Consider the following 27999-nt stretch of genomic DNA (forward strand, 5'->3'; position numbering starts at 1 on the left):
AGTCTTTAAGATAAGATAATAAAATAAGATAGATTTTATTTTTTATTTATAATCTGCCCTTACATTTAGTTTTTTTTAGTAAAAAATTCTCGATCCCTAATTGAATGCACTTCCTTCCACATAAAGCATTTTTAAAGCTGATTCTTTAAGTACAGTGAAACTTGTATTGTTCATATCATGTTTATTGGCTAACAGTCTTCTTCACTGCCTTTAATTGGCGCACCATGTTCCTGCCTCTGTTAAACAGTAGAATAGTGTGAAACTAGGAGAATATATTGTGCTGCTGTACTCTCATGCATGTGCAAACACATAAGATACAGAAAAATGAACACAACTAGTGTCTTTGAATTTCCACAGGATACTTTTAACAGCACAATGGATTCTTCCAAGTTTTGTGAAGGACAGACAGCTTAAATCCAGACAGGATGAAAAAGATAAAATATGTAGTTCAGGTTCAGATATATACACTGTGACATTTTCCAATTAGCAGCACACTACAGAAGTAAAGAGCATGTCTCCTAGCAACAGTGGCTCTCAGATATAAGTCAACCTCTGATATGAGGAACACCCACTCACACTTATACACATTAGAAAATGTTTTTTTCCTCTCATTATATATTATGTTATTAAAATATGATAAAATAGAATAGAATAGCATAGCAAATAAAACAATAGAATAGAAAACAATAGAATATAATAAAATAGAATAGAAAACAATAGAATAGAACAGAATAGAAAATAAAACAATATAATAGAACAAAACAGAACAGAAAAGAAAAATATTAAGAAAAAACAAAGATGCATTCCTTTTAAGAGTGTGCTACTGAAACAGAGAAAAGGCAAACACTCTGTTTCCCGTAGCGACCCTCTGTAGGTACAGGTCAAGATCCACATGCTCCAAACCTGTGACCTTAGCCTGCAACACATGCAACTACTGACATGTGCAGCTGGTCGGCTCTCCCAGCTTCCTCCACAGAGGGAGTCCTGGGCTATCCGGAGGACAGCAGTGGAGAAAAAAAAAAGGAAAAAAAAGGAGAACTGTGGGACTGAGAGATTCAGGGGGGGCTGCAGGGGACAAGGGTTTAGGTGGGGGGACAGGGAGCCTCCAATGCCTCCATGATCTCTCCCTTTTGTTTTTTTTTAAGGGGAGGGGAAAGGGGCGTTGCCGTGCCTCACAGCTTAATTATTTCAAGCAACAGTAAGTATCTCACTGGTGATGGCAGGAAGACAGAGGGAGGTCAGACTCTGGGAGGAAGAGAAACAGACTCTGAGTAACAAGCGTGATAGAAGGGCAGCTCTGAGTTTACGACTCATCACTTGACAAAAGGTGGAAAAAGTCCTCTGCTGCACATGACTGAAGCTTCGGCTGTTTGTTGCTTCTGTTTGATTGGACAATTAAGGACGTCATCACAGTTGGACTGATTTCCTCGTGGTGTCTACAGAGGATTGATTCACACAGCAGGTGAAGGAAATAATATGAAGACAAAATAAAGAGACATAGAGAGGACATGTGGAATGACTCTGACTGGTGAGACTTGGAATCAAACTTGCCAGGAAGGCAAGTGATATAAGGACACAGAGACAAGTGGAGGTGAGTGGAGCACTAATCTGACCTGACATTTCCATTATATGTGGTATACACTCTATACTGGCCTTTAAGTTAATATCATGAGCATATTGAGTGAAATATTAAGACTTTTCTTACTTCTTGAGCATCATTTCTCAGCAAGACAGATGTTGTATCTTTAACAAATGAATCTTCATTTAAAGTTCAAGTTCTGGGAGTTTCATCAAAGTTTTGCTGCGCAGCATGAGTTTGTTAAAGGGGTTGAACTTTTTAACCGATGACTGTTTCGCTGCACTTATTTACAGTCAGGAGCAGAGAGACTGCATGTAAATTCATTTAGTAAAAGTGTATCAAGTGTTTTTTATGCAGCCAGTAGTCCAACTGGAACTGGAACTCATTCAAAAAGTTTAACAATGAACTCTAAAATCTCATGATCAATTGAATTCAATTAAATCATCATGTATCATTAACTCAGTGTTATTAGTGCTGTAAGTTTCACATCAAGCCAATTTAAATCATCTAGTTATCACTTTATAAATCTTTATACAGTACATCCAATTTACTTCACTCATCATGTGTGTCAGTCTGTTAGTATACTTTCCAGCAAGCATATTATTAAGGTTAAAACCTTCTTTTATTCTTATGCGGTAAAATCTGAACACCCCCCCCCCCCCCCCCCCCCTTCTCTTTCTTTTAGTTCTGGTTCAATTTTGACTTCAAATTTGAAAACAGCATAGTCAGTCTTTCTTTTTTTGCTGGGATTATTTTCTTTTTTTTTTTTTTTTTTTTTTTTTTTTTTACAGTGCGCTTAACAGAAGCTCACCATAAATTTACCGGGTGACAGAAGAAATCCAGGTGCAGCTGGGACTGCTCAATATGATCTGCAAATGTCCAACACTGACTTCTGGTATTTGAGAACATTGAAAAATGAGGAATTCCCCATGTGTCCCATTGTGTTTTTTTTATATTGAGCTTTATGAGCAGAATGGAATAATCCATGACGGTCAAACCTTTTAGGATCTTTCAGCGCTGTCCAGAAAACTGACAACTAAAGCCCCACAAATGTCATTAACTCCTGGTGCGGTCACATATCAATACTGGCTGTTATGTCAGCTGACTAGTAACAGTATATGTAAGATCTGAACTATCAAAGATATGAAACACTGTCTGTTACACTGTAAAATGTTCCACAACATATCTTGGTCACAAATACTATTAAGTATTTTTACATCAACAATGGGTCAAAATGATTGTGTGTGATGTGAAAGGTGTTGCCCGTAGCAACAAACCTACAGAGAACTATAACTCTGCAATTCCTCTCAGCTATATGTAGCGATTAACTGTCTTTCAGCTCATTGTTTTGATTTTTAAAACCACCTCTGGTTCAGTGTCAGTGCTCAGAGCTCTCATCAAGCTGCTTTCCAGCAGCAGCAGCAGCAGGCAGCAGTTTAAACAAAGCTCTGAATCCACTGTAAACTACCTGCTCAGCACCAAACAGCAGGCAGATAAAGTTAGAGACTGTCTGGTGAACACAGTGAAGCATTTAGAAGCTTTTCTTTGAGGTGGTGGAGACCAAACCAGAGCTAAAAAGGAGAGGCAGGATTGGACTTACACTCACCAGCTGAAGAAAAACATGAATCCAGGTTCGCTGTAAAGACTTAACACCGATATATATACCTATAGAATATTTATATGAACACATTTTTTGCAATGATCCATCAAATGTGATTACAATGTTTAGGAATCAACCTTACTGTGAGTAAACTAAGAGTTACTAAGACTAAACTTTACTGGGAATTTTATAATCATCAATAACTATAAATAAAAAAACAACAAAAAACGTGCGTAAATATCAAACTTAAAAAAAAAAAATCAAATATATATAAAACGTTGCCTATGTAACTTTAAAGATTTTTTTTAAATATCGACACATATCAAGCAATATACCTACACAGATACCGATATATATGTGATAGGCCAATATCGGCTGATGATATGAATGGAATGATATACGTATGTGTCGGGCTATACTTAACATGATGACAATATGTCAGTGCTTTGTTATCTGCTTGTTCTGCTGCTTTCAAATGCTAAAAAAACTCTATTAATATGGACATCATTGTATTTTGTTTTAATGCTGTAATTTAAAATTGCAATGATTTTACATATGTGCTTTTTCTGTGTGTTTTGTGTTAATAGATGTGCAGACAAGGTTTAGCACAGTGGAAACAATGTATCATATGCATTTGCTTTATATGAGGAGATATCAATTAAAAATGATTTAAAAAAAAAATATTAATATCAACCTCAAATATATAGCACTAGTCTGGATCTACAGAAGGCATGGACCGTACCCAGCATTAAATCATGACTAACCTGTATGAGATACTTTGGGACAAGGAGGAAAAACTACCTCAAGTTAAATAAAAGCTGCTGGGATATTAGTTTAATAGCAAAGCTTTCTGCTGCTGCTATTTCCTACAATAAAAACCTACTCTGCTGTGGTTCACTCATGTTTTTGCATGATAGGGTGAGTGGCTCGGCTCCTTCTAAGGACAAATGTAGACTTTTCTCACAATGAGGCCAGCTAGTTGACAATATAACTGTTCAGTTATGTACCATGTTACATGCTGACTTCTGCTTATAATGCAACAAACCAACAATCTAAGTGAGACTAATTAAAGGAAAGTTCTGTTACAATCCACTCCACCGGTCTAATTCAGCTAATGTTAGACAAAGAGATTCATTCAGATGAACCGCTTCTTCAAGTTGGTCATTAGTCACCAGCCATGTAAACCAAATCTGCTGAACTAGTAGAGCCGGGTGTCTCTGTGGTTTTCAGATCACCGCAGGCCTGTCATGCCCTTTGTAGCCAGACGCCGACGTGCGTTTGCGGCGCAGACGAGTCACAGCCACCAGCAACTGTTCCTGCTCGGTGTGTGTGTGTGTGTGTGTGTGCGTGTGCGTGTGTGACTGTGAATGAGAGCCAGAAACAGACACAGTGACAAAGATAGAAAGAGAGTCGCGGTAGACAAGGAAGGATAAAGCATGCGTGAAAAATTGATTAATCGCTTTTGTGGCTGCTAAATGATTGTGACGTCCACCACAGAGGGCTGTGTGTGTTCTCTGTGTGGTCGTATACGTGTCTGCTGGCACCTTTTATACGTTTGCCTGACAGATGGTGATCTGTGTCTGGACTGATTTTATGGGGTTCAAGCTGCATTTCCCAGTGAAGCCCTGACAGACTGCGGCTATGGACAGGCTTCACTATCATCTCTAGAGGTGTGTGTATGTGTGCGTGTGTGTATGTGTGTGTGTGTGCACGAACGCGAAAAGAGGTTTGCGAGGCTTGCTGGCAGCTGAGACGTCTAGCCATGTAATGACCACTGATAAACACATACACACGCACACTTGCCAGTGAATAATGGTAAACACGTGTGCTCTAGCACACTGTGACGCCTGCTTTACTGACAACTTATCTTTCAGCATTTATGAGTACAAACGCAGTATAAGTCAGAGAAAGAAAAACATGGGATTAAAAAAAAGTATGAAAATAAAAAAGTCATGTGTGATTGTCTGTTGGGCTGTGATGTCTTCCTGTTCAGCTCCTCGGGCCGGGCCGGATTACTTCATGTCATGTTCAGCAGAGATCAGGAAATGAGCTATTCATCTCCATTAGAGAGCAGACTACTGCAGCGCTCCTCAAACTGCACCAATCAATCTCTACTCAGAACAACACTTCAAATGTTTAATATTTAAATATAAATGAAAATAAAGTTTTCTTATTACATAAACAATCACACACTTTTTTTGTGCATGGTAGACCAATTAAACTAATTTCATAAACCCGTTATTTACAGTTGTCTTTCAACTGGAGAAATGAGCCTGTAATAGCTCCGCAAACTCAACACAGCATCTTTAAAACAGGCCAATCAGTGATTTGAGCCTCTGACATGTCTTCCAGAAGCCGACAAATACTCATTATTAATACGGACACTTCACCAATTTCACGCGCGAAGCCTCAAATTACTCATCATGGGGAGAAGTACAGTGGCAGAGGTTCTATCCCTTCCAGCAGCTGTGGAGGAGCTTTGTCGGGGATGAGAAAATAATCCTGATGATGTGATCAGGGTGAAATCGGCTCGGGCTCGGAGACAAAACATTCTAACAGAAAGCCTGTTTTACAAAGCGGAGGTGTGAAGCTTGAAGGGCGTGGGTATATACCAGGATGCATTGTGGGTAAATGAAGGATCCTGTGCTTTGCGGTCGGCTGCTTTGAGGTTAAACTTTCTATTTTAACCCTTACACACTGTTAAGGGTCAAATTTGACCCATTTTTACATTTGAGAGCTGTAAAAACACCTTATACACATTTCTTTTAGTCAGACTGTACCTAATGTGACCCACAGTTTACACACATGGGAATACAATTCAGAAAATCAGCATTCAAACATCACATTCTATAAAATGTTCTACTGGACCATAACATAATGATTGTGAATGTGTTTTTTTGCATAAGATTAATCAATCATGTATTAATGACAGATGGTGAATTTATGAATGTGATTTGCTGTAGAGACTAATTATGAGACAGATTATGAACAGTATGTAATGGTTAAAAGTATGTACAATATTTTTACAGTGAAATGGTGTAATGACATATCTGAACTATCCTTTTATTAATATGAATATATCGCAACATAACTAAACATTTTGGTAAAGCACTCTGAGGGTTGGTTATTAAAGAATTAGGACAAAGATATGCAGTGAGTGAAACATTTTACAGTGTAAAAGTCAGCTGGTCAGTGCTCGCTGGTGGATAAACTATGTAATGGAGACACTGTTCAAAAATAACCTCAATCATACAGTATCTTTGACAGGTCTGCTTGTTACCTATCGGCCCACATAGGAAACCAATCTGTGAGAAAGTCAAAGCTGCAAATAAAACTGACAACTTTAAACCCCTACACATTGGTCAGACTAGTCTATGGAGCTATTCTATGCACATAATTAAGTTTATGTGCTAAACATTGACATCACCTCATAAAAATCAGGATTCACAAATCAAATCAAATTGTGTGAATCTAAACACTTTGGTGATTTGTATCAGAACTTCTCTACAATCTCATGTTGGAAACCGTAAATGTCCTTGTGCTTTCCATTGTATAAGCTGGAGGCTTCACTTCACTCCAAAGTAAAAACATATTCTTCTCAGACACTTTATAAAATTGCTCAACAGCAGCCAACAAGCAGCCCAACCAACACTGACGATGATTTGGTACTGTGAGGATGAGATGCAACACAGCCAAAAAAGCTGCTAAAGTATGATTAAAATACACTGAGAAAAAAGGAAGGGAGCTGAGTTTAATTTGCTCAATATGTGCACAAATACAGGCCATAAATGACATTAGGAACACAGAAAATGCTTGGATCAGCAGTGATTAAAGCAGTGTTTCAAGCTTGGCACTGGAGGCAGCATCATGAGGTTTATGCTGACGTGTCTCTAATATAATCCTGCAAATGACAGTTTAAACTGATGAATGTGAAGGTGTGTGTGTCAGTTAGAGTATTTATGTGTGTATACGTCTATATCACATCATCCTGTCAGAGTGAATGTCACTTTTCTTTATCATCTAGCCAGTAGAAGCAGCAGGTTCAATGTATGGCTACCAGCTGTAAAGTAAGACATCTTGAGCTCCATTGGGGCCAGCTGTGAGATGTGTGACATATGACCAAACTGATGCAGAGACTGTGTGTTAATTGGCTCACACTATTTTAGTATAGTGAACAATAAAAGGCTCCAGTTTGCAGTGGTCAGTCATTGTAACATGGTAATGATATGTGAGCTATAGGTACATTCTCAGTAAGACAAGTCTAAGAAATGAAAGGCTGAGGAAAAATCTTCAGTTTGAAGCACAGCTGGCCTATAAAAGCTTTGTCTCTTAAATGCATCAGAACAGAAGCTTGGATTGGCTCCAATGTAGTTTACATCCACTATAATCAGTCTCAGTCTGAACTTCCTGTTTCATGTTCATCCACTTTCCATTTTCACAACTTTATAAATGTCAATCAAGTTTCATTAACAACCTTGGAAACACTCACAACAAGCTCTATTGTGTTTAATGACTATTGGTCTCTGAGGGGTAACACATATTGTATCAATTTTTAGTTTGCATATGAATAGAGGAAGCCTATTTTGACATAACTCAGTGTCACAATAGAAGAAGAGGGTTAGACTTTAAAGGGGCCCCACTGTTTATGTCATGAGTAATAGTGGTTAATGAATATTATTTATTTCATTCAGTCATTTGTTCTATTCTTAGTAAAACCAACACAAATCATAGAATCATAAAAAAACAATAGAAATCACAGAATCATTTGAATCTTTATACCGTGTAAATAGTAACTGTATCTTTTAGTATTCTCTTTTGCAATTGAGTAATTAATAGACATTTCCTCTATTCAACAAGGGAGCATTTTAACAAATAACCCCCAAGGGCAAACTAATTTACTGTCCAAATGACTGTTGTCCATGTGTGTCCATGTGATGTAAATTTTGTCATATGCCAGTACTCTTGAAAGTTGATGGGATGGCAAAAGACTAAACAAGTCTGGAGCTATTCATGAACTAAAAGATCTTGGCAGATGCTGAAGGACTGTGAAGTCCAGGGAATTTAGAGAGATAGCATACTATAACAAATATGAGGCTTGTGTCATTTTTGGACGAAACGTTGGTATGCATCAATCAATAATACAAAGAGGTCCTGTGCCATCACAAAGTACTACCTGTGGAGCAGGGATCTAAAACTGAACATATACTCAAGTGTTCTTTAGTACCATAAAAAGTTCCTGGAAAGGTTTCCTTTTGTTGAAAGGGGTTAAAGATAATAACTCAGTCATAGAGGCCATCATGGACCAAGAGCAAAATTGAGCAACATTGAGAAAAACCTTTGCTGGAGTGTTATGGGAAAATGAATGAAGTCCATTAACAGTGACGGGGCTGGACCGGCTGCTGCAGGAGTTGGCAGAACATGTCATGACGTAGTAACTCCCATCTCCAACAATCGAAGATAACACTGATATTGTCAGGGGATAGTCATTTTTGTGCTTTGTATTATTGAACATTCCAATGCTGTGATAGAATTTTTTATCCCAAGACCAAGGGAAACATCATCACACGGCATGCCATTATACGAGCTTCCAGCCAAGACTGGAAACAATAAAGATATTTGCTTGAGAAAGCCTTCTTAGTACCAGTCAAAAGTTTAGTCACACTTTCTCATTCAAGAGAAAGGGGAGATATGGTTTTGACTGGTGTCTGGTCTTTGTAAAGTGGACTGATTATTTCACTGGGATTAAGTCAGGGTCAATATAAGCATGGATTTTACTGTGTGGGTGTCTATGATTAATTTCTTATCTCTAATAGTTTACAAATGATAAGTAATGGAGCAATCACATTTGGCAGTTACTAAAGTAGAGTGCTATTGAGAAAATAACTAAGTTTCAACTGGGAGTGCTGTTCCACCAAAGGAGGATATGTCTTTGGAAAGAAGTCTGTTCGTCTGTCCAGTAGAGTCCCACACACTTTAAGAGTCTATGACGAGAAGCACTGAAGTTGCTCTTAGGGTCAGTTTTGCTAAATCTTAACTACTTCATTAGATGTGTGTTCGCAGTCAAAATCAGAAGTGTATAGTTGATAAAGATGCCTACATGCAGGCAGACTGAAAAGTCTGCCATCATAGAGATGAGGGTTCTGAAGCAATCTGACCACCTAACAAGCACTCCTGATAGAGTATACTGGCAGCTTAAAACATTTATTGTTGGGATGTCTACTGGGTTGTCACCATTCATATTGTCAGCGCTAAAATAAATCCTATAGATGCAGTGCCTCCATGGCAACCCGGCTGATGATTTCCATGCGGTACTAATCTGGGGCTCAAGGTTAGGAAATCCTGAACTAAACATAACTACAAAGACCATGACTGGATATTGTATAAAAACAAATCAAATTAATAATTAATTGTAGTTGAATGTGATTTTCAAGGATACAGGGATGTGTCAGGACAACACAATAGGACACAATTTGTGTGGCAGGACATTTGAATGGAAAATAGTTTAAGAGGTGGACATACATTCATACTAATACAATGGTTGGGCACTGGCTATCAAAGCTGCACTTATTAATACATGTTAAAATAATTATTATTTGTAATAGTTTTTTCAGGAGCTGGTGGACACCAAAAGAGAGCTAAAAGTCAAAGCTTGAATTGTGTTTAGTTTCCAGACCGATGATTCAAAATGAATGTTACTGGATGTGTAAATAAGAAACTGATCTCTAACATGTTTGTCAAGTGAGTCACAGTTTTCAGCTTGTTCTGTTGCTACCAAGTGGCCAAACAAAAAAATAAAAAAATAAAAAAATAAAAACAAAAAAACAGATGATATAGCTTTAAGCACCTGACAATTGTGACCAGGCACTAGGCACAATACTAAGGATGACAACCAAGTATCTACAAAACTACAATAATACTGGCCTTGAACTATTACTACCATACTATTACCATAGAAACTGATGTGAGAATGAACCTTTAATGATGACCTTTTCCCTTTCTTCCTCAGAAATCATCTTAGTTGGGGTGCAGCAGGACTGCGCTATGATTCTGCCTGTGGTGGTTTTGCTGGTGCTCCTGTTGCTCTCTGGACCAGAGTCATCTCTCCAGGCAGACACCCAGGAGATCGGGAGCAGTGATGACATGCTGGAGAGAGAATACCTCTATGCTCCACGTGAAAAACGTGCTGTGGTTGACCACAGTGCCACCCAAACAGACAAATGCTCTTATACCTTCATTGTGCCTCAGCAGAAGAATAACGGGGCCATCTGTGTGAACTCGAAAGAACCTGAGGCCCTGCTGGAGAACCGGGTCAACAAGCAGGAGCTGGAGCTGCTCAACAGTGAGCTGCAGAAGCAGCGACGGCAGATCGAGGCTCTGCAGCAGTTGGTAGAAGTAGATGGGGGTGTGGTCAACGAGGTCAAGCTGCTGCGCAAAGAAAGCCGCAACATGAACTCCCGTGTTACGCAGCTCTACATGCAGCTGCTGCATGAGATTATCCGCAAACGGGACAATGCTCTGGAGGTGTCACAGCTGGAGACCCGTGTGCTCAACCACACAAATGAGATGGGGAGGCTAGCTTCACGCTACCGCGATCTGGAACATAAGTACCAGCATCTGTCATTACTCGCAAGCAACCAGAGCGCTCTGCTGGTGCAGCTGGAGGAGCACTGCAAGCGGGGAGGATACTCATACGGTGTGGTGCAGGGAAGCAGAGAGGTGGTGGAGAGGATCCGTCCTGTCCGTCCACAGCCTCCAGTGATCCCTCAGCCTCCCCTACAGAGACCTGCAGTGTCTCCTGGAGGCGGAGGCTACAGACCCTTTCATCCACCCACCTACACCCGCCACACCAGCAACCCCATGACTAATGAGATACAGAATGACCAGAACGCCAAAGCATTACCACCTCCACTGCCCACAATGCCAAGTGCTACATACAGCTTCACAAACGAGCCCTCTGGTGAGTACATGCCATCTCTGGCACTTTCAGAACTTTTCATAAGTTTAAATTACACACACATTAGCTTCAATGGCCTTAGCTGACCTGTGTAGCAAACGAAGGCTCACAATTAACTCTCCCATGATAATATAAAAATGTGAAGCTCTCAAAGCAGTAAAACCTCTTACAAGAAGTAACCCAACACTCAAACAGCTTTTCTGCTTTTCTTATCATAATTATTTGGTTCACTTTACATGAGCTGTATGGAAAGATGGTCAGAAACCTAAAACAGACACAACAGTGGCGCATATATTACTGAAAGAAGGAAGAAAACATCTCATCAATGAAGAACAACTTGATATAGTAGGGAAATGATATGATATGGTATGATGTGATATGATATAGGAACCGTAAAGGAGAAATCTTTCCGGGCAGTTTTGGCTCAGATGAGTCATGCTGACCTACATTGACTGCCATCAGCGCTGATTTCTAAATCAGCGCTGATGGTGGCTGCTGCAAAAAACAGATTTTATGTCCAGTCAGTCCACAGATTTTCCATCCAGAAGGAAAAGGGACAAACTTCTCCAAAACAGATGTCACAAAATATTAGAAGCATGGGTATCAAAACAAATGAATTTCTGACTTTCACCTAATTGCATGTGACATGCATTCAAATTCTTTAAAAAAGGATGGTTTAAGTCAATGTACAGCTGACGGGATTGGCCTATCCCGTTATTTTCGTTGACTGACAGAAAATTAATCAGCAACTATTTTTTATTTATTTTATTTACTGTTCATTTTTCAAGAAAAATCCTCAACAATCAGTAGTTTACACTTCAGCTGCTTTTATTTATTTTATGTATTAGGAAGCTGAATGTGTTGTTGATTTTGGACTGTTGGTTAGAATTGAAGTTGTCATCTTGGGTTTAAGAAAAAGAAGAAGAAACTTTATTTTCAAACACATCCACAGGTCCAAGACATAAGAGAAAAAATGAAATGACAATAAAAGGACAAACAACAGTACAGATATATACATGGCAGTGTTGGTTAACACACATACAGGCATGTGTTCTAGTGCTTCCAAAACCTAGAGGAGTACCTTGTTTCACTTAGTGTAGGTTCAGTTAATGCCATTATGACTTCATTTAACTGAGCCATACATTTGTACATTAAACACCTCAAAATTAAGTAAATTGTGATGGAACATTTTTCAGAACTTCAACATTTTATAGATTAAGTATTGGTTTTGAAATCAATAAAATACTAGAAGGATTAAACATGAGGAAAAAATCATAATCACATCATTACCATAAATCATTTATATATCAAATAATAATGTAATTTAATGCTGACATAGTTTTTTTTAGAACAAACTTGTTGAAGGATGGAAGGGCTGGCACACAGTGACATTTAGATTGATAGATTTTTTTTATTTTTTTTAACTCCCCCAAAAATAAAATCTATCTACAGTGAGAAGTGAAGAAAATATAATCAAACAACAAAACTCAAATCATGATGATTGGTGTTTCTTGAAATATATTAAACTTGATTTATTATTTTCAAAGCCAAATCTACCAGGAGATATTCATAATTTACATTCTGTTGAGTGTAAAATTCTGCACTTTCAAAAGGAACAAAATATTGTTTCCCCAAAAATGTTGTCTAATAGTTATGTTAGTTAATATATGCATTGATTTGACACTTTTATCCTGCTTCAAATGTCTATTATGACTTTATGTTTTAAAACAGATGTTGCATGTGCTGTAGGTGTCTTTGCTGTTTGGGTTTTCCACCAAGTGCAAAGTTGTAAAAATGCTTGCATACACTAGGCCTTATTTTTGTCACAGTACCGTAGTACTCTGCTCCCCAGTTCTGACAGGGACGGGGTTTCAGCATTTAACAATTGTGTAAAATAAATAACTATATCAAATCTTATAGTACAGAATTGTGGATTATACCTTGTGTGTGACCATGTATCTGATGTTGGACACCATTCTACACCCATCACCCTGACCTCTGCTTCTGCTCATACTTTATACCCTCTAGTGTTTAACCTTCACAATCATGAACACACACACACACACATTTACAGAATTTTAGTATTAAGGCTGAAATCACCAAGCTCTCTAAGCTTCAAGGTGGGCGGATGCAACATTAACCCCTGTACATAATGGAATGATGAGATCTGAATAAAGTGCATTTAAATGTGTCCTCTGTTTCTGGCTCGTGAGAATGTTTGCTGCTGCCAGCATCACGGAGACACAGCTTTGGCCTGGAAAGCATTTGTCATATCTGGCACACGTAAAACACAGTGACTTCACTTTTCCAGGAGCCTTCTTTCCATATGTTTTAATATTCTATTAGATGTTGCAGTGTCTGTTACTTGCACACATTGTTAGTATTATAAGACTAATGATGAAAGCGTGTTAGTGAAAATGAATCCCAGCCATGAAAACCTTTAGATCGTACCATCTAGTATACGGCTTTGTTAGTCACTGCTCCCTTTCTCCTGCAGGTCCATTCAAAGACTGTCTGGACGCTCTGGAGGGAGGATACTCTGCCAGTGGCATGTACCTCCTCAAACCAGAAAACAGCAACCGCCTCATGCAGGTTTGGTGCGACCAGAGACACGACCCTGGTGGCTGGACTGTCATCCAGAGACGTCAAGATGGCTCTGTCAACTTTTTTAGAAACTGGGATACTTACAAGGTACTAATGAGGATCTGAACAGGAATTATAAAAGGTTCTATGTGCCTTCAAGATTGTTCTGGTATCAGATATCAAAATCATTCTTTCAAACAAGCTAATAGATTACAGCCTCACCAGCAGCTCTGTGAGACTGTACATGGAGCTTAATGATTGAAACAACATGATATCATGCTCACAATCACAATGGTAACATAGTGTTTAGCAGGTAGGTTAAACCTAACCCTTAGTTTAGTTTGTTACCATACTAACATTAGCTATTTGGCACTTATTACAAAGTACAACTGAGGCACCAAATTTAATAGTGATCCATCTCATACAGTAGTTCCATCTCCTAAAACAATAATAGGGTCCAGACCAAAATCAAACCTATTTTAAAACAGCATAGGGGCTGCATTACTGTAGATGGGGGTGTTTGGCTTTAGGTACTACTGAGACATAAAATATTATTCATGAAGTCCAGTTTGACAGATAAGTGAGTTTAAAGACTTCTCATACACCAAACACTCTTAGACAGGATTTTACAATTCAGTGGCAACCATTTGATCTTTCATTGCGTCAAGAAATACTGAGTTCACTCAGTTCAGAATGTGTGCTTGCATGTGTGTGATTGGCCAGCACAGTCTCATGCTGGATGACATCATGTTTTGTTACAAAAGTTGAGCCAGGTTACAATTTTTGTCTGAAAACCACTTTGGGTTCTTTCTTTTGCCAGAGCAAAATGAGAATGAGGTGGCAGCATTTTTTTCCAGGGCTTTGTTGGTCTGAGTGAGGCCTGGATATCATAGGCATAGTGCGACTGAGAAGGTGGGGTAAGGGGTCAGAATAATCACTGAACTCATCAGGGTACATCGTTTGGGAAATGTGAATGTCAAATTCATGTGTGAAATTCTGTAGATATTTCACAGGATATGTGGAGTGATCACAAAAGTCACCAGGATTAATCTATTAGGCAAATTCAATTAATCCAATTGTTATGTGAAGTGGAGCAGGTAGACACCAAATGTAGGAGACCGTAGAATAACTTCTTTATACTGGCTCAGGTGCAGGTAAAGCAAAACTGAATAAAAAAGGACTGAATAAACACAGCAAGCAATGGATGTAATAAGACTGAAATAAAAAAAAACAGAACATTAGCACAAACTGAACTAATGTAACAACAAGGAACGGGTGGTAAGATACAAAGGCAGGCTTGGAGCTGATTGGCTGGGGAAGACACAGGGAGGAGGGCAGCGCTAACAAGACTGATGCAGGGCAGGTGTGGAGCTCAGGAACACAGAGGGGAAACAGAAAACCAAAAAAAAAAAAAAAAAGAATAATTCCATATAAGCATGCACAAACTGTCCTAGAATTCACATAAACACAACTTGAGTGCACAAGACACAGCAAGTACACACTGTCAAATAAACATCTGCATATATTGTTGTTAACAAACACATGAATAAAGCAGTCTGTCAATCAGAGCCTGCAAATTAAGGCTGCATGTAACAACATAAATCCACCAAAAAGACTTCACTTGAGCACTTAGTTCTAAGGAGAGTCAATGTAGAAAGCAGCAGTATCTCAAGTGGTTCATAAATATAATCTGCAACCTCTCTTATGTGTCCTTCTTCCTACTCAGTCCAGTCTTAAACGGGCAGAAAAAGCCTGATGACATCTGGTGGACTGGTGGGGGGATACAGAGCCAGACTGTGACAGAACCATGACACCGATAGTTGAGTAATAGTCAAAATATTTCACTAAATGTCAACCTCATGGCAGCTAAAGCCCTGGGGAAAATGTCATGGAAATCCGTCTAATAAGTGTTGAGAGATTTCAGTCTGGACCAACAGAGTGGACCCACCAACTGACTGACAGTTTCATCCTTAATAGAACAGCTAAGAATTGCTATGAGCCAAGAAGGATGTTGCTGTGAGGGTACAGGAGTGAAAATGAAGTAAATAATAAACTCTCCTCCCTCCTTTGCCCCTAAAAAAACAATGATCTTCCTTATGAGTGAGGAGGAGGCCAACGTAAAACTAGAAAAGCAAGGGTGAAACAAAAATGTACTCCAACACGGCATTTTACTTTTTTAGTTTGGTGACACTGGATCCTACATTTCCCATAATGCAACCGGAGTGCCTTTCATTATACACTCTGTATGTTTCTTTCAAAGTCTTCACTTCTAGTTTGTAACCCAGGCACTGAGTTTATGAAGGCGTATTAGGGCCATGACTGTAAAAAAAAAAAAAACAGAAAAAACTGACTGGAGAGGGATGTTTAGAGAAAAACATTTCTGAGATTGAAGTCGTAAATTTACAAGAAAAAAACCTTGGATATTCTCTGACGTTAAAATGTGGCAAATCAGTGAGAAAAAAAAAAAAACTTTTTTCAATCTACCTTTAGGATGGATTAATTTGATAATTTGGCACATGGTGTCTTGCTGGACCACAAAACCCCTTTTGAACTGCTCATAGATGTAACCAACGATAGTCTTGCATCTGCCTGGTCCCTTGCAGCTCCTAGTGAACAAAAGCTATCGCCTCATCCAGATGTGTATGGTTTTTTTTTCCACGAAAAAGGCCCAGTTTCTTGTAATGTCTTTTCAAAGTCCTGATGCTTAGGATGATATGGTGATTCTGGGCTAAGATAACAAGTATCTCCTTGTTGCTAAACCCAACTGAAAAGCACAATTTGATTAGTTCTTCCACGGCAGACATAATGCAAGACAAGCCACGTCTCTCCAGTGTTGCAAAGTAAGGGGAGGTGACTGCTTGGCAGAATAAACATTTCTTGTGAATTTGCGACTTTATAATATCAGAGAATATCAGAGTTTATTTCTTGTAAATGTATGACTTTAATTCTAAGATCTTTTTTGAAATATTCCCCCCCTTCGTCCAGGTCAGTATTATTATTATTATTGTTTTAAACATATATGGCCCTAATAGGCGTTGTATGAATTTAAATATGAGAATAAATAATTTGAAGTTATTATTTGTAGTCATCTTCAGGTTGACCACAATATCCATTTGCTAAAATCCATTTGTGTAAGTCACTCTTGGGCTGACTGAGATTAACAGACACTTGTATTATGCTTGGGGGAACAAATTAATGCGCTTCAAAATAAAAGATATTTGTTTATTCACTCCTTGCCTACAACAGTTGCATAAAGAAAATGAAAATACTAAAAGCATTATGATAATAAAAAGGATGCAAAATAAGCATGCAAACAAGATCATGCAAGCTGTGTAAGGTCTAAAGACTGTTTGCTGTAATGTCTGCAGCCTTTAAAGGAGAATTAGCATTAATATACACACACTGCACACACAACACAAAGGCCAGAATATATAAATTAAAGAATAAAAATGCAAACTAAGGAATTACTTATTTATTATAAAAACATTTTCCATGCTGAGTACTACCTATTGATCATGTTCTGTAAAATTTTAGTGGAATCTTCCTTCAAGTATGTCATACTTGGGAGCAGTTCTTATTTTGAACATTAAAGTGAGACATAATCAAAAGTGGGTTTTTTTTTAAAGAACCTTATATATTCATACCACTCAACTTAAGATGCACTTTCATATTTTACTACATTGACTGATAATAGCTCTTAATTAAATCTAGAACTAAAAACACTGCTACACTTTAATACTGTTACAAATAATACATCATTTTGAGATTCTTGGGAGAACTTGCTCTGATATTCACCTGCTGTTAGACTGAACAGGAAAATGACATCAGCACAGACATTACATCAGTTATGACATAATGGGCCAGTTTCCCGGCTATGGAGTAAATCACAACTTAATAGAGATATGTTTTAGGAGAAAGTCCACAGTTTAAGACTGAGGCTAATAATAGTTTGCGGAGCCCATCCACAGCTGTTCAACATGTATGTTTGATTCTGGACAGTAGACTATAGAGCCTTAAGGTCTGCTATGATAACTGAAGAATATTAAAGAATGAGAAAGAGGAATGTCAGAAAGGATGACAGTCACAGATGTTGACTAGTAAACAGATGGTTCATAAACTTACTTTATAATGTTTGTGCCAATAGCCTAACATTGAATGCAGTGTGTCTTTATTTCCTGGTTTGTGTCCCACAAAAGAAACTGTCACTTTTACTCATTTAGTTTCCAACAATTTTAACCAATGCATACAGTATACTAGCATCAGAGTGACAATAAAATAAATATGTACAATTGTGTATCATCTGCCTAACATAGTAACTATCACTGTAATCTCTGATTATGTTAACAAAAGTATATAAAAAACAGAATGCTTCTCTCAACAATGCCAGTCAATACCAAACGTCTGTGGCTCATAATTAACAGCTTGAACTACACTGAATGAGAAACGTTATCATTTCTTACGTGTTGTGATGGATAATATCAAATGCTGATATAAGGACGGTATCAAATCAGTCACTTTATTGTAATTGTAAGTTGCAGGTCATTTACAGCTGTTAGTGAGTTTAGGTCAATTATCAGACTTGAACTCTTCTAATATGTTTTCATGTAATAGCCTATTGGGTTAAATGACACAAGTACAATCAATGTACTGTAGATACATGCTCAAGGTGGAAGAAAAGAAAATATGCTTTGGATTACAGCTACACAAGTGAAGTGCCAATTGACTCAAGATGAAGTGGATCTGTTCTGTGTGGGGCAGACTGAAAAACATGGCTGAATCTCCAGTGAAGACAGCCTTTAAGGCTTTCAGGGGTTTTGTGGCTGCCTCCCTGCAGTCTGACTGGTCATCAGTGGTTGCAGCCAAATTTCCAGACTAGCGTCTGTTCCACTTGTATATTTCACTGTTTTGTCATACAGGAAATCTTACATCAATATTTCTTTAAAACTGAGACATGACATTGGCAGTTTTTATTCATATGCCAAACTACAAGGATATCTACTTCTTGCCATTTAAATGTGGAAATTCTTGTCATTTTCACAAAGCGCTGAGAAACTACAGCTCCTATGGGGTTTTGGGTTGAGGCTAATTGAGTCATTTGAGGTAGTCTACGACTGACAGATGTGTGTTGGTTGGGTATGCATCCTCCTCAATGGAAAACAGCACCAACACTTGGCAGCCCCTGCTAGTTGGCCATTTCAGAATTACAATGACAATAGTACTGCTAAAGCGAACAGGAGCTAGGTGACGAAGTTGATCAATTTCCTTAGGGGCTATGGGCATGTGAAAGGGCGAAGGGGTGAAACTGCCACAGGGAAATCATAAATGATTGATATAGTAATATCTCTGATGAAATAACTCAAACTGCCATTTGGCTCCCACAGCTGAAATCCATCTTTAACTGAGCAAACTGTCTGGCCAACCCAATGCATTGTGTAATATGTGAGTAATCATAAGAAAAAAATCAACAATATGAAGTCTATGAGATCACACCAGCAGAGCTGAAACAAATGCAACTGAACTAAACATGCTCTCAGTGCTGCAGCCTGTGCAGTGATATAAAGACGATGTTGTGTTCTCTAGTGACTACTCGTGGAACCTGACGTTACGTAAATGCGGGTGCAGGTTGAAACATTTTGCGGCCAAAGATTAACATCCTGCGGCACAAAGTGAGGACATCCCAATGTGAATACTCTTCTCGGTACTTTAAACTTAGGACCGAAGCACAACAGAGTACTTCCAAGTCCCCCAACCGGATCATTCCCAACCCACCCTCAATGAGTCAAGAAGGCACTTGAAGCCAATTACACGCTCACATTTGGCAGAGACAAGAACTCCCTCCTGATTTAATCCATGTGTTATGTAATTGAAGCCAGGGATTCAGGCGCAGTGAGCTCTAGTGGAGAATATCTTAAACACGTCCTGCCATTATGCCACAGCTTGAGCCTCGTGTTCTGACATCATACCAGTGTTTCACAAATGCCTGGAAAACATGGGTGGTTTGTTGCTGGAATTTAAAGGCTGTAATCCAAGGGGGGAATAACAGCTTCTTTCTTGTAAATCATAAAATAAAAGAATAACTGTGGCATTTCCCATTAATACATGTGTCAAGACGATAGGAAATGATTGTTTCTGACTCAATTCAATGTTGTTTTTCTACCACAGCAAGGGTTTGGAAACATTGATGGTGAATACTGGTTAGGCCTAGAGAACATCTACTGGCTGACTAAACAGGCCAACTACAAGCTGTTGGTGACCCTGGAAGACTGGACTGGACGCAAGACTTTCGCAGAGTATGCCAGCTTCCGTGTCGAGCCTGAGGCTGACTTCTACAAGCTGAAGGTGGGCCGATACCATGGCAACGCTGGAGACTCTCTTACCTGGCACAATGGCAAGCAGTTTACCACACTGGACAGAGACCATGATGTTTACACAGGTGAGTGGAATGTAGCTATTGGTAGGCTTTCACTTGCAAGAACTGCAGATGTTTTGATATCCGATTCAATACATCCCACTCAGTCGCATCAGTGGAAACAACCTTATATTGTATATAGCATTCCTCTCATTGAATGAAGGTAAGTAAATCATAAGTAGCTGTATTCAGGGATGTGTACCTACAATGGTGTGTTGATATAGCCACTGCCCTGTAACAGACTGGTGACGTGTCCAGGGTGTAAGCTGCATCTACCCAAATATCTTGCAGGTATAACGGATGGATGCAAAAAGCGGACATACAGATATACGGTATAAAGCACTTAAAAAGCTATGAATGTTTGTTAGACTTTCCTAAAGTCAGAGGTGTGTCTTGAGTTAATCAATTGACTGCTTCTGCAGCCTCTGCTCACATCAAAATAAATCATATTTAACTGAAATTTGTAAAATTAATGAATTGAGGCAAAAGGAGAAACTGAAACAGAAACAAAATAGCATATTTAATAGGGCTGGGTATCGGTACTTGATACCTAAAGGTATCAACCAAAATAAATCGATACCAAGTAGTATCGAAACACATAGAACCATCCATCCATTCATTCAAACTGATGGTCCATACAACCTGCTGTTTGAAAAGGACAACATGGTTGTAAGTGAGGATTTCCCTTAAGGCTATTGTTTGGACCTCATATAGTACCTACACTGATCAGAATTTGTTAGAAGGGTTTCTGTCTCAGCTCAGCAGGTGACACTTAAAGCAGAAGTGCTGGACACTGGTCTCCCCCTCTGGCAGTGAGAGTAATTACAAAAACACTGTCAGCACATGCTTATGTCATAGGCTTTGCCATAGCCTACTCCGTCACTACTGCAGCAGCTGTAAAACTGTGGATAAATTGTTTTGAGTTTCAAACAACCCCCCGTGAAATCACTATCAGAATTTGATCCATTCAGTCCAATAAGATTTGTAAAGCCTAAAAGAGCCATGCGATTAAATGATTTTATTCTCATTCAAATTAGCAGAGAGCTGGGCGCGCAAAGGACCTCCGACTTCCCGGCCGGAGGTCCTTTGCTGCATGTTTCCTCTCTGTCTACTGCTGAATAAAGTGTCTATGCTGAAAAAAAAAACTAAACTGCCTCAGGCAGCAGGAGTCTATAGTATAGTGTGAAATACAGAGAGACCTGGCGGTGATAGGCTTAATCAGCATTGTGTGAACTCATTTGGCAAGGGCTTGAAGACGTTTATTTATATGTAAAAGTTCTAGTAGGTTCAATCTTGTCCCTGGTTCCCAAGAACACCCTGAATTTTACGTGTCATTTAAACTCTAGTCAGAAGCTGTTCCAGAAAAACTGTCACAATTGTTCAAACTGAAATTGTGTAATGTAGTTTCTTGTTTTTTTCTCTTGTGCTTCTGTTTTTTTTTTTTGTTAAGTGATACTCAGTACTCTATGAATGTTACTGCTTATTATGCAGAACATTATTCTGTACTTTGAGACGATCTCTGCAGCCATATGGCAAATTGAATTTTCATTCAATAAACCAGTTCACCCATATTCAGTGTCTGCTCGCTGCGCTCAACATGCATCCAAATGCCAATGTTCTGCTCTTCCTCTGACTGACAACATGCATGCAGAAAGTTAACATTTGAATGCATTCAGAGGTTTCCATGTGACAAGCAAGCCACCCCGGGTAAGCTCTGCGTCTTGGCTGGCTTGCTTCAGTCAGCATCTCTGTAAACGTCTTGCCTAGATGCCGTCTGCAAATATACTCAACGTTTTCTTCTCTGCACAGTAAGTGTATTATTATCATTCAGAGTGTATGCACAACACTGCAACTCTGAACGGAGCGGAAGAAAGAGTAAATGAGTTTCCCTCCAGTAATGATGCCAGATTAGAGAAAAAAGAACAGTAACATTAGTGAGTTCACCTCTGCAGTAAGCATTGCAGTAGTATTGCAGTAACGAGGCACCCAGCTCTAATGGAAAAATACAAAAATGACAATTATGCAGGAATCTGATTAAAATAATGCAGTAGTTCATTGTTGGGCTCATTGATTAATGATCAACCCTAACCCTGATCCAGCAGAAGACCAGATCAGCTGTATACCAATCGAGTCTGACTTGATTATTTGTGTCACCAGGTAACTGTGCCCACTACCAGAAGGGAGGATGGTGGTATAACGCCTGTGCTCATTCAAACCTAAACGGCGTGTGGTACCGGGGTGGGCATTACCGAAGTCGCTACCAAGATGGAGTCTACTGGGCTGAGTTCAGGGGTGGAGCTTATTCTCTGAAGAAAGTGACCATGATGATACGACCCAATGCGAACACCTTCCATTAACACTTCAGTCATTCAACAATCAACAGATTTTACTGGACAAGCAATTCCTCCGAAGGGATTCCACCTCTATATCACAAAAACAGGCATTCTTGATTTGAACGTCAGTCTTCGCTTTTTTCTGTTGGCTGCTTTACATTCATAATGTTGCTTCTAACTGTGCTTTTTAAGATGTTATTCTTTCTACAGGTATATGTTTTACTTATCTTGGTGGGCTTATGAAGGATTATTGCACACAAATCAACAAAAGCACACAGACATACATTAAGTGGCTTTAAGACATTTCTATGTATGTTTTTGTTGATTTTGTTGGTGTGCACAACTTCAATAAATACAATATTGTTAGCAGGATTGTTTTGTCATGTACAGAATAAACCACATCGCTTTCTTTCTATATCACTGTAAAATATTAACACAAGAATGTATATCCAGAGATCAGAACTGCCGATTTGCAATAATCTCATACCTTACATTACCATTGGTGCTTACTTGTATAATATAGACTGAGATCAGTCCTAAAGGAGAAAATTCCAGTTATTTATTTTGATACACTTTTCTAGAACATTTTTAGTAATCTTTTCCTCCATCATTTCCTATTCTGCCTAGTTTTGGATAAAAGGTCTACTGACTGTTAAGTACTGTATGTGACCAAAGTACAAAGTTCGACAGGTCAACTTTTTTTGAATTTAAACATTGACTGTGGACTACACAGTTATCAGTGAATACACTAAACTATTCTATAATGCTTGTTAGGTCTTTATAGTGAGATTAGAAGCTGTGAGACAAACTGTTGTTGCCATTAATGGTGCAGAAGCAGCCCTTCTGAGACGATCTTCTCATGTCCTGATCAACCGTTGATGGGACCACTGTTAAAATGTCCCAAATGTCTGTGCATTTATGTGTTTTTGAAAGATGATGCTAATGCTTTCATCCTGAAGATTCTGGTACTCAATATTTTGTGCCACTACTCACTAACTTTACTGTATTGAACCATTTCATGCTCAGAAGGATATTCATATTTACATAGATCATTCTAGATAGATCGCTCTATAGACAGACAGCTTGGCTCTGTCCAAAGTTTTAAAAAATGAACCCCACAAATCTGATTACCACAGTGCTTCTTGTTTCGTTAATTCTTACATAACTAGAAATGTAAAATCAACAATATGAGGTTTAGGGAGAGGTTAGACTAGGCTAAACCAATAAGTAGCTACACTACACTACGCAGTCCGGTGTGTGTACAACTCAGTTTTTCCCTCTACCCACCAAAGGTTTCTGATCTGTTGAAAAGATCACTGTCACTGTATTAGTATGCAGATACAGTATGTACCAGGTACTCTGTGTATATATATGCTGTTTCATTAAGAGTATTTTTATAGTCTGTATGTTATCAATCTTGCAATAAACCATGTACAGCTCTGCTTGTGTTTCCGGTGACCTCTTTTCAATCAACTCCCTTTTTTAATAGTTCATTTCGCGTGTTTATGTCAGAGATACTAAGAAGTGAAGCAACTTCAACCAACTTCAATTTGTCATCCATCTGGACAACTATAACACATTCAATTAACAGAGATGAGAGAAATACTATGATATAATTAGAGTCCAGAAAACCAATAAAATAAGGAACTGAAATACTGGTAAGACGAACAGTAAGACATGGAAGAATGTAAAAGCACAGCTGCTTTACACTTGGAACCAGTAACAAACCCAAAAGCCCAAGAGTGACTGATCCGTTCTTAAATTTCAACCTGCTGTGTAAAATAAAACACACTTGTGTCCAAGTGTGTTCAGACAAATTTTATTGAAGTACATTCTGTCTGAGAAGATGTAGTTTCAGAGTAACAGGAGATGGCATGTACCTGAGTGAGTAAATGGTAAATGATAGACTGTACTTATATAATGCGTTTCTGGTCTGGCAGAGGCTACCACGCAGGGTGCCAACCTGCTCATCAGTGGGAAACTAACATTCACACACCGTTGGCACAGCCATCAGAAGAAATTTGGGGTTCAGTATCTTGCCCAAGGACACATCTGCATGCGGACTGGAGGAGCCAGGGACCAAAACGCAGATCTTCCGATTAGTGGATGACCCGCTCTACCTCCTGAGCCACAGCAATGTCCCCATCCAATCAGGATAGTCCTAATGTGCAAAGATCTGTCCCTGCTACTCCTTTATGTACAACCAGGACAGTATTTGTGTCAGCAATTAGACTGGAACGAATCTCACTGTTGAAAATGCTGTCTTACAAGCACAGCTTTTGTGAGATGCTTGGATCTATGGGCGTACGAGCCAGCCTGTTTTATCAGACCTGCATCAGCTTTTCCTGTAAAGATATTTCACTGGACTGTGAGTTATTGACTGATGGACACCAATGGCACAGAAGTGACATGGTAATTGTAATGCCCAGTTAGCCAGAGGGAGGAATTAGAGAAATTACTGCTCTGAAAATCACTCAAATCTGACACCAAAAAGGAGGAACTTATATTTGATGTTTTTTGGTACAATATAATGATGGCAACTTCTGTCTTCGCAGAACTTATTTCCATACATCCAATCAATTCAGTTTAAACTATATTTGCATAAAGCTGTAACATCAGCCACAACCTACATTTCTACAGTACACCCTAACTATTATGGTATTATTATAAAGACATCTTATTCAAGTTATAAAAGCACTAAAGATAACGTCTACTGACAGCAGTGTATCTGAAAAGAGTTTCTATTGTTCTCTCTTATGAATAAAATAGTAATATAAATACAACTTTTAGTTTCAGTTACAATGCAAACAGAATGACATGCCATAGATTGTAATGCAGCCATACTATCAGCCTAATATCTTTCACATATAGACTATTGTAGACTGTACTTCTCAGTGCTTTCAACAGTACTACATGTGGAAGCAAGAGGGATAACTGAGTTTAGGTACAGGTCATATAGTGAACCAACTGCTTACTTTCAATCAAAACCAGTTATGAATCAATTTGAAGTACTTAATACGATTCTTGTCATCTGACACTGTAGAGTTCTGTAAGGGACCTCTGGAATCATTGAGGATGTCTGACCAAGGTCCCCACTTCCAACTTTAATTGAAAAAGTGAATGTGCTGTTACTGTTCTGGCTACTTAACTACGGAACGTTCTCTACCAGCCTGTTAGATGAACTAAATATGTCCACATTCAGTGCTTGAAAACACTTTTATAGGATTTTATAGGATATCATTATAGGATTACCATTCAAGTAAAGTTTATAGAGGTACCTGATTATGGAGGAATTTTCATATATGTGACATATGTAAAATACTCTTATTCTCATATACCTCATATGCAGGGGTGTAGGACCAAATTCTGGGCCCCCATACAAAAGCCTTTTGAAGGGTCCCCCACCCCACCCTAGACCGACCCCCACCGCCCCCCAAACACACACACTGTACTCTACCCTTAAGATGTTTTACTGTGGTTTGTGAATTGTGTTGTTTTCAGTTTGAGCTCACAGTATTGGAGATCACAAGGCCTATTAATGACCCCCAAAGTAGACTATAACACACCTGTTATAATTTACTTCCTAGGTTACTTCGAAAAATTGCTAAGGCTACTTTATAATAATATACAACCACACAAGACTCACCAGTCAGTCAGATTTTACTTTCAAAAGAAATGTAAACAGGTTTCCATAATGCCACACATGGCTTAACATTGCTGTGATGTGATGATGTTAAACTCTGGATCCTTAATAAACAATAAACAGCAACAAAATTCTACATCTAAAAACAAAACAAGACTCAATAGTCATTATGACCTCCACTCAAGTCTGAAGTAGAGGAGAACGGAGTAGCTGATCCACTTTCTGCCACTGCTTCTGAAAGGGACTTTTGATTGAAAAGCTAAGATTTAGATTTGCTAACGGGTAATGGACATTAGCAGTTATTATTGAATATCATCAATAATAACTGCTAAGCATGTTTTAAAATGAGTAGGCTGCTGCAATAGTTACAAATAGCATTTTATAATAACTGTTATAAGTCTCAAGCAGTTCACACACTCTCACACCACACCTGACACGCCCCCCCCCCCAAGTTAACAACCGTTAGCGAGTCCTACCAGGCGGAATGAACCATTTTGCATTATTGCAAGGGGGTGCAGGTAGTCTCAGACAGTCTTAATTTGATTAAAGCAACCTTATTATTGAACTTTCATAGCAACTTTGATTTTATTTTAATATTTATGACGTCGTTTTTTTATAACTGATGTATTTGAACAAAAGCCCAGGGCCCCCCTGTGCTTGGGGCCCTGGTACACCATTCCAATTTCTCCTCCCACTTCGACGCCCGTGCTCATATGTATGAAATGCTCCTTAGACCAGCAGACAGTGAGGGACACACAGATGTCTTCTTTCCGGTCGAGCCAACCTGGCTTTATAACTGTTGCCATAGAGACAGTGCTTAAGTAAAAACAATTGATGAATAACAAAATGGTTCAACTCTTCCTTCAGACTTGATGTGGAAATTCACTGTGACAACCAGGCACTTTGATATGTAACTGATGTCTCCCTGATCGATCATTCATACTGACGTCCATATCTCCTCCTGCGTTCACGATTTGAACACTTTTTAATCTCTTTGCAAACAACGGGAGACTGACAGTCGACCAGGTAAGAATTATGTGTTATACTGAAAATATTTGATAAGTTTTAACTCGTGCTTTCCATCATGCTGATATGGACTTTTATTCAATTTTATTTTATTTATTTTCAGCTCTTGGCTGTATGAGACAGGAATTTGGTTGGAAAAACAATAAATCTATCCTATACTCAGGGCTCTAAAGTGAGACCAATTTGGTCAATTCGACCTAATTTCTCAACGGTGCGACTAAAACAAATCTGAGGTTGCACCGATGGTATTCTATATTCTACACCAGCTGAGGTAAAAAAAAAGAAAAAGAAAAACAAATGTACTATATATAGACATTGTACGACGTACAGCAGTGTAGTGGTGTAATGTAGTGTTGCTAGTCCTGGAAACCCAGCAGTAGGACTGGAAGCATCAATTTCAAGCAGGCAGAAATAACGATGATAAACTTACCAAGGTAAGGAATGCAGGGCACCATCTTCAGGGAGCGGATGTATTCTCTCATGCGGGTGTAGTTCTCTTCCTTGGTTGTCAGATAGTTTAACTTCTCAAATGTGGCCTTGTCTTTCCGACTGATCAACTACAGGAACAGAGAGAAATATATCATGTTAGGTTTCTCCTTCTTATTCAGAGCCTTATAAAACACATTCATATTACTGTACATCAGTGATATGAATCAAATAACAGTGTTCCAAAACCACTAACTACAATGTGAAACATCACAGACTGCTGGAGCTAGACGTTTATTAATAATGGAATATACACAACAGTTCTTTCTAACATATCTTGATGGTTATGGTTATTACTGCAGAAGGCAGCAGTTCATTTAAAGTGAGTTAGCCGAGGCTTGCAGTGTATCATCCTGAGCGATTCAGACAAATTTGGCAAAGTCGAG

The 27999-nt window shown here is 38.8% G+C and overlaps 2 protein-coding genes across 3 annotated transcripts in view; one reads left to right on the plus strand and one right to left on the minus strand.

Annotated features, from left to right (window-relative positions):
* LOC133995353 (ras-specific guanine nucleotide-releasing factor RalGPS1-like) overlaps positions 1–27999 on the minus strand; it is a 139277-nt gene that overhangs the window by 63728 nt on the left and 47550 nt on the right. For both annotated transcript variants that reach the window (XM_062434713.1, XM_062434712.1), the window contains exon 8: positions 27558–27684. In XM_062434713.1, the coding sequence (XP_062290697.1) occupies positions 27558–27684 (127 nt within the window). The remainder of the gene's footprint in view (positions 1–27557; positions 27685–27999) is intronic.
* angptl2a (angiopoietin-like 2a) lies at positions 1485–23893 on the plus strand. The gene is made up of 5 exons (XM_062434482.1): positions 1485–1591; positions 10186–11136; positions 13631–13824; positions 19879–20149; positions 22283–23893. The coding sequence occupies exons 2-5, from the start codon at positions 10221–10223 to the stop codon at positions 22480–22482; spliced, it is 1581 nt and encodes a 526-aa protein (XP_062290466.1). The 5' UTR covers positions 1485–1591; positions 10186–10220; the 3' UTR covers positions 22483–23893.

This window comes from Scomber scombrus, chromosome 15 (genome assembly GCF_963691925.1).
Source record: "Scomber scombrus chromosome 15, fScoSco1.1, whole genome shotgun sequence".
NCBI lineage: Eukaryota > Metazoa > Chordata > Actinopteri > Scombriformes > Scombridae > Scomber > Scomber scombrus.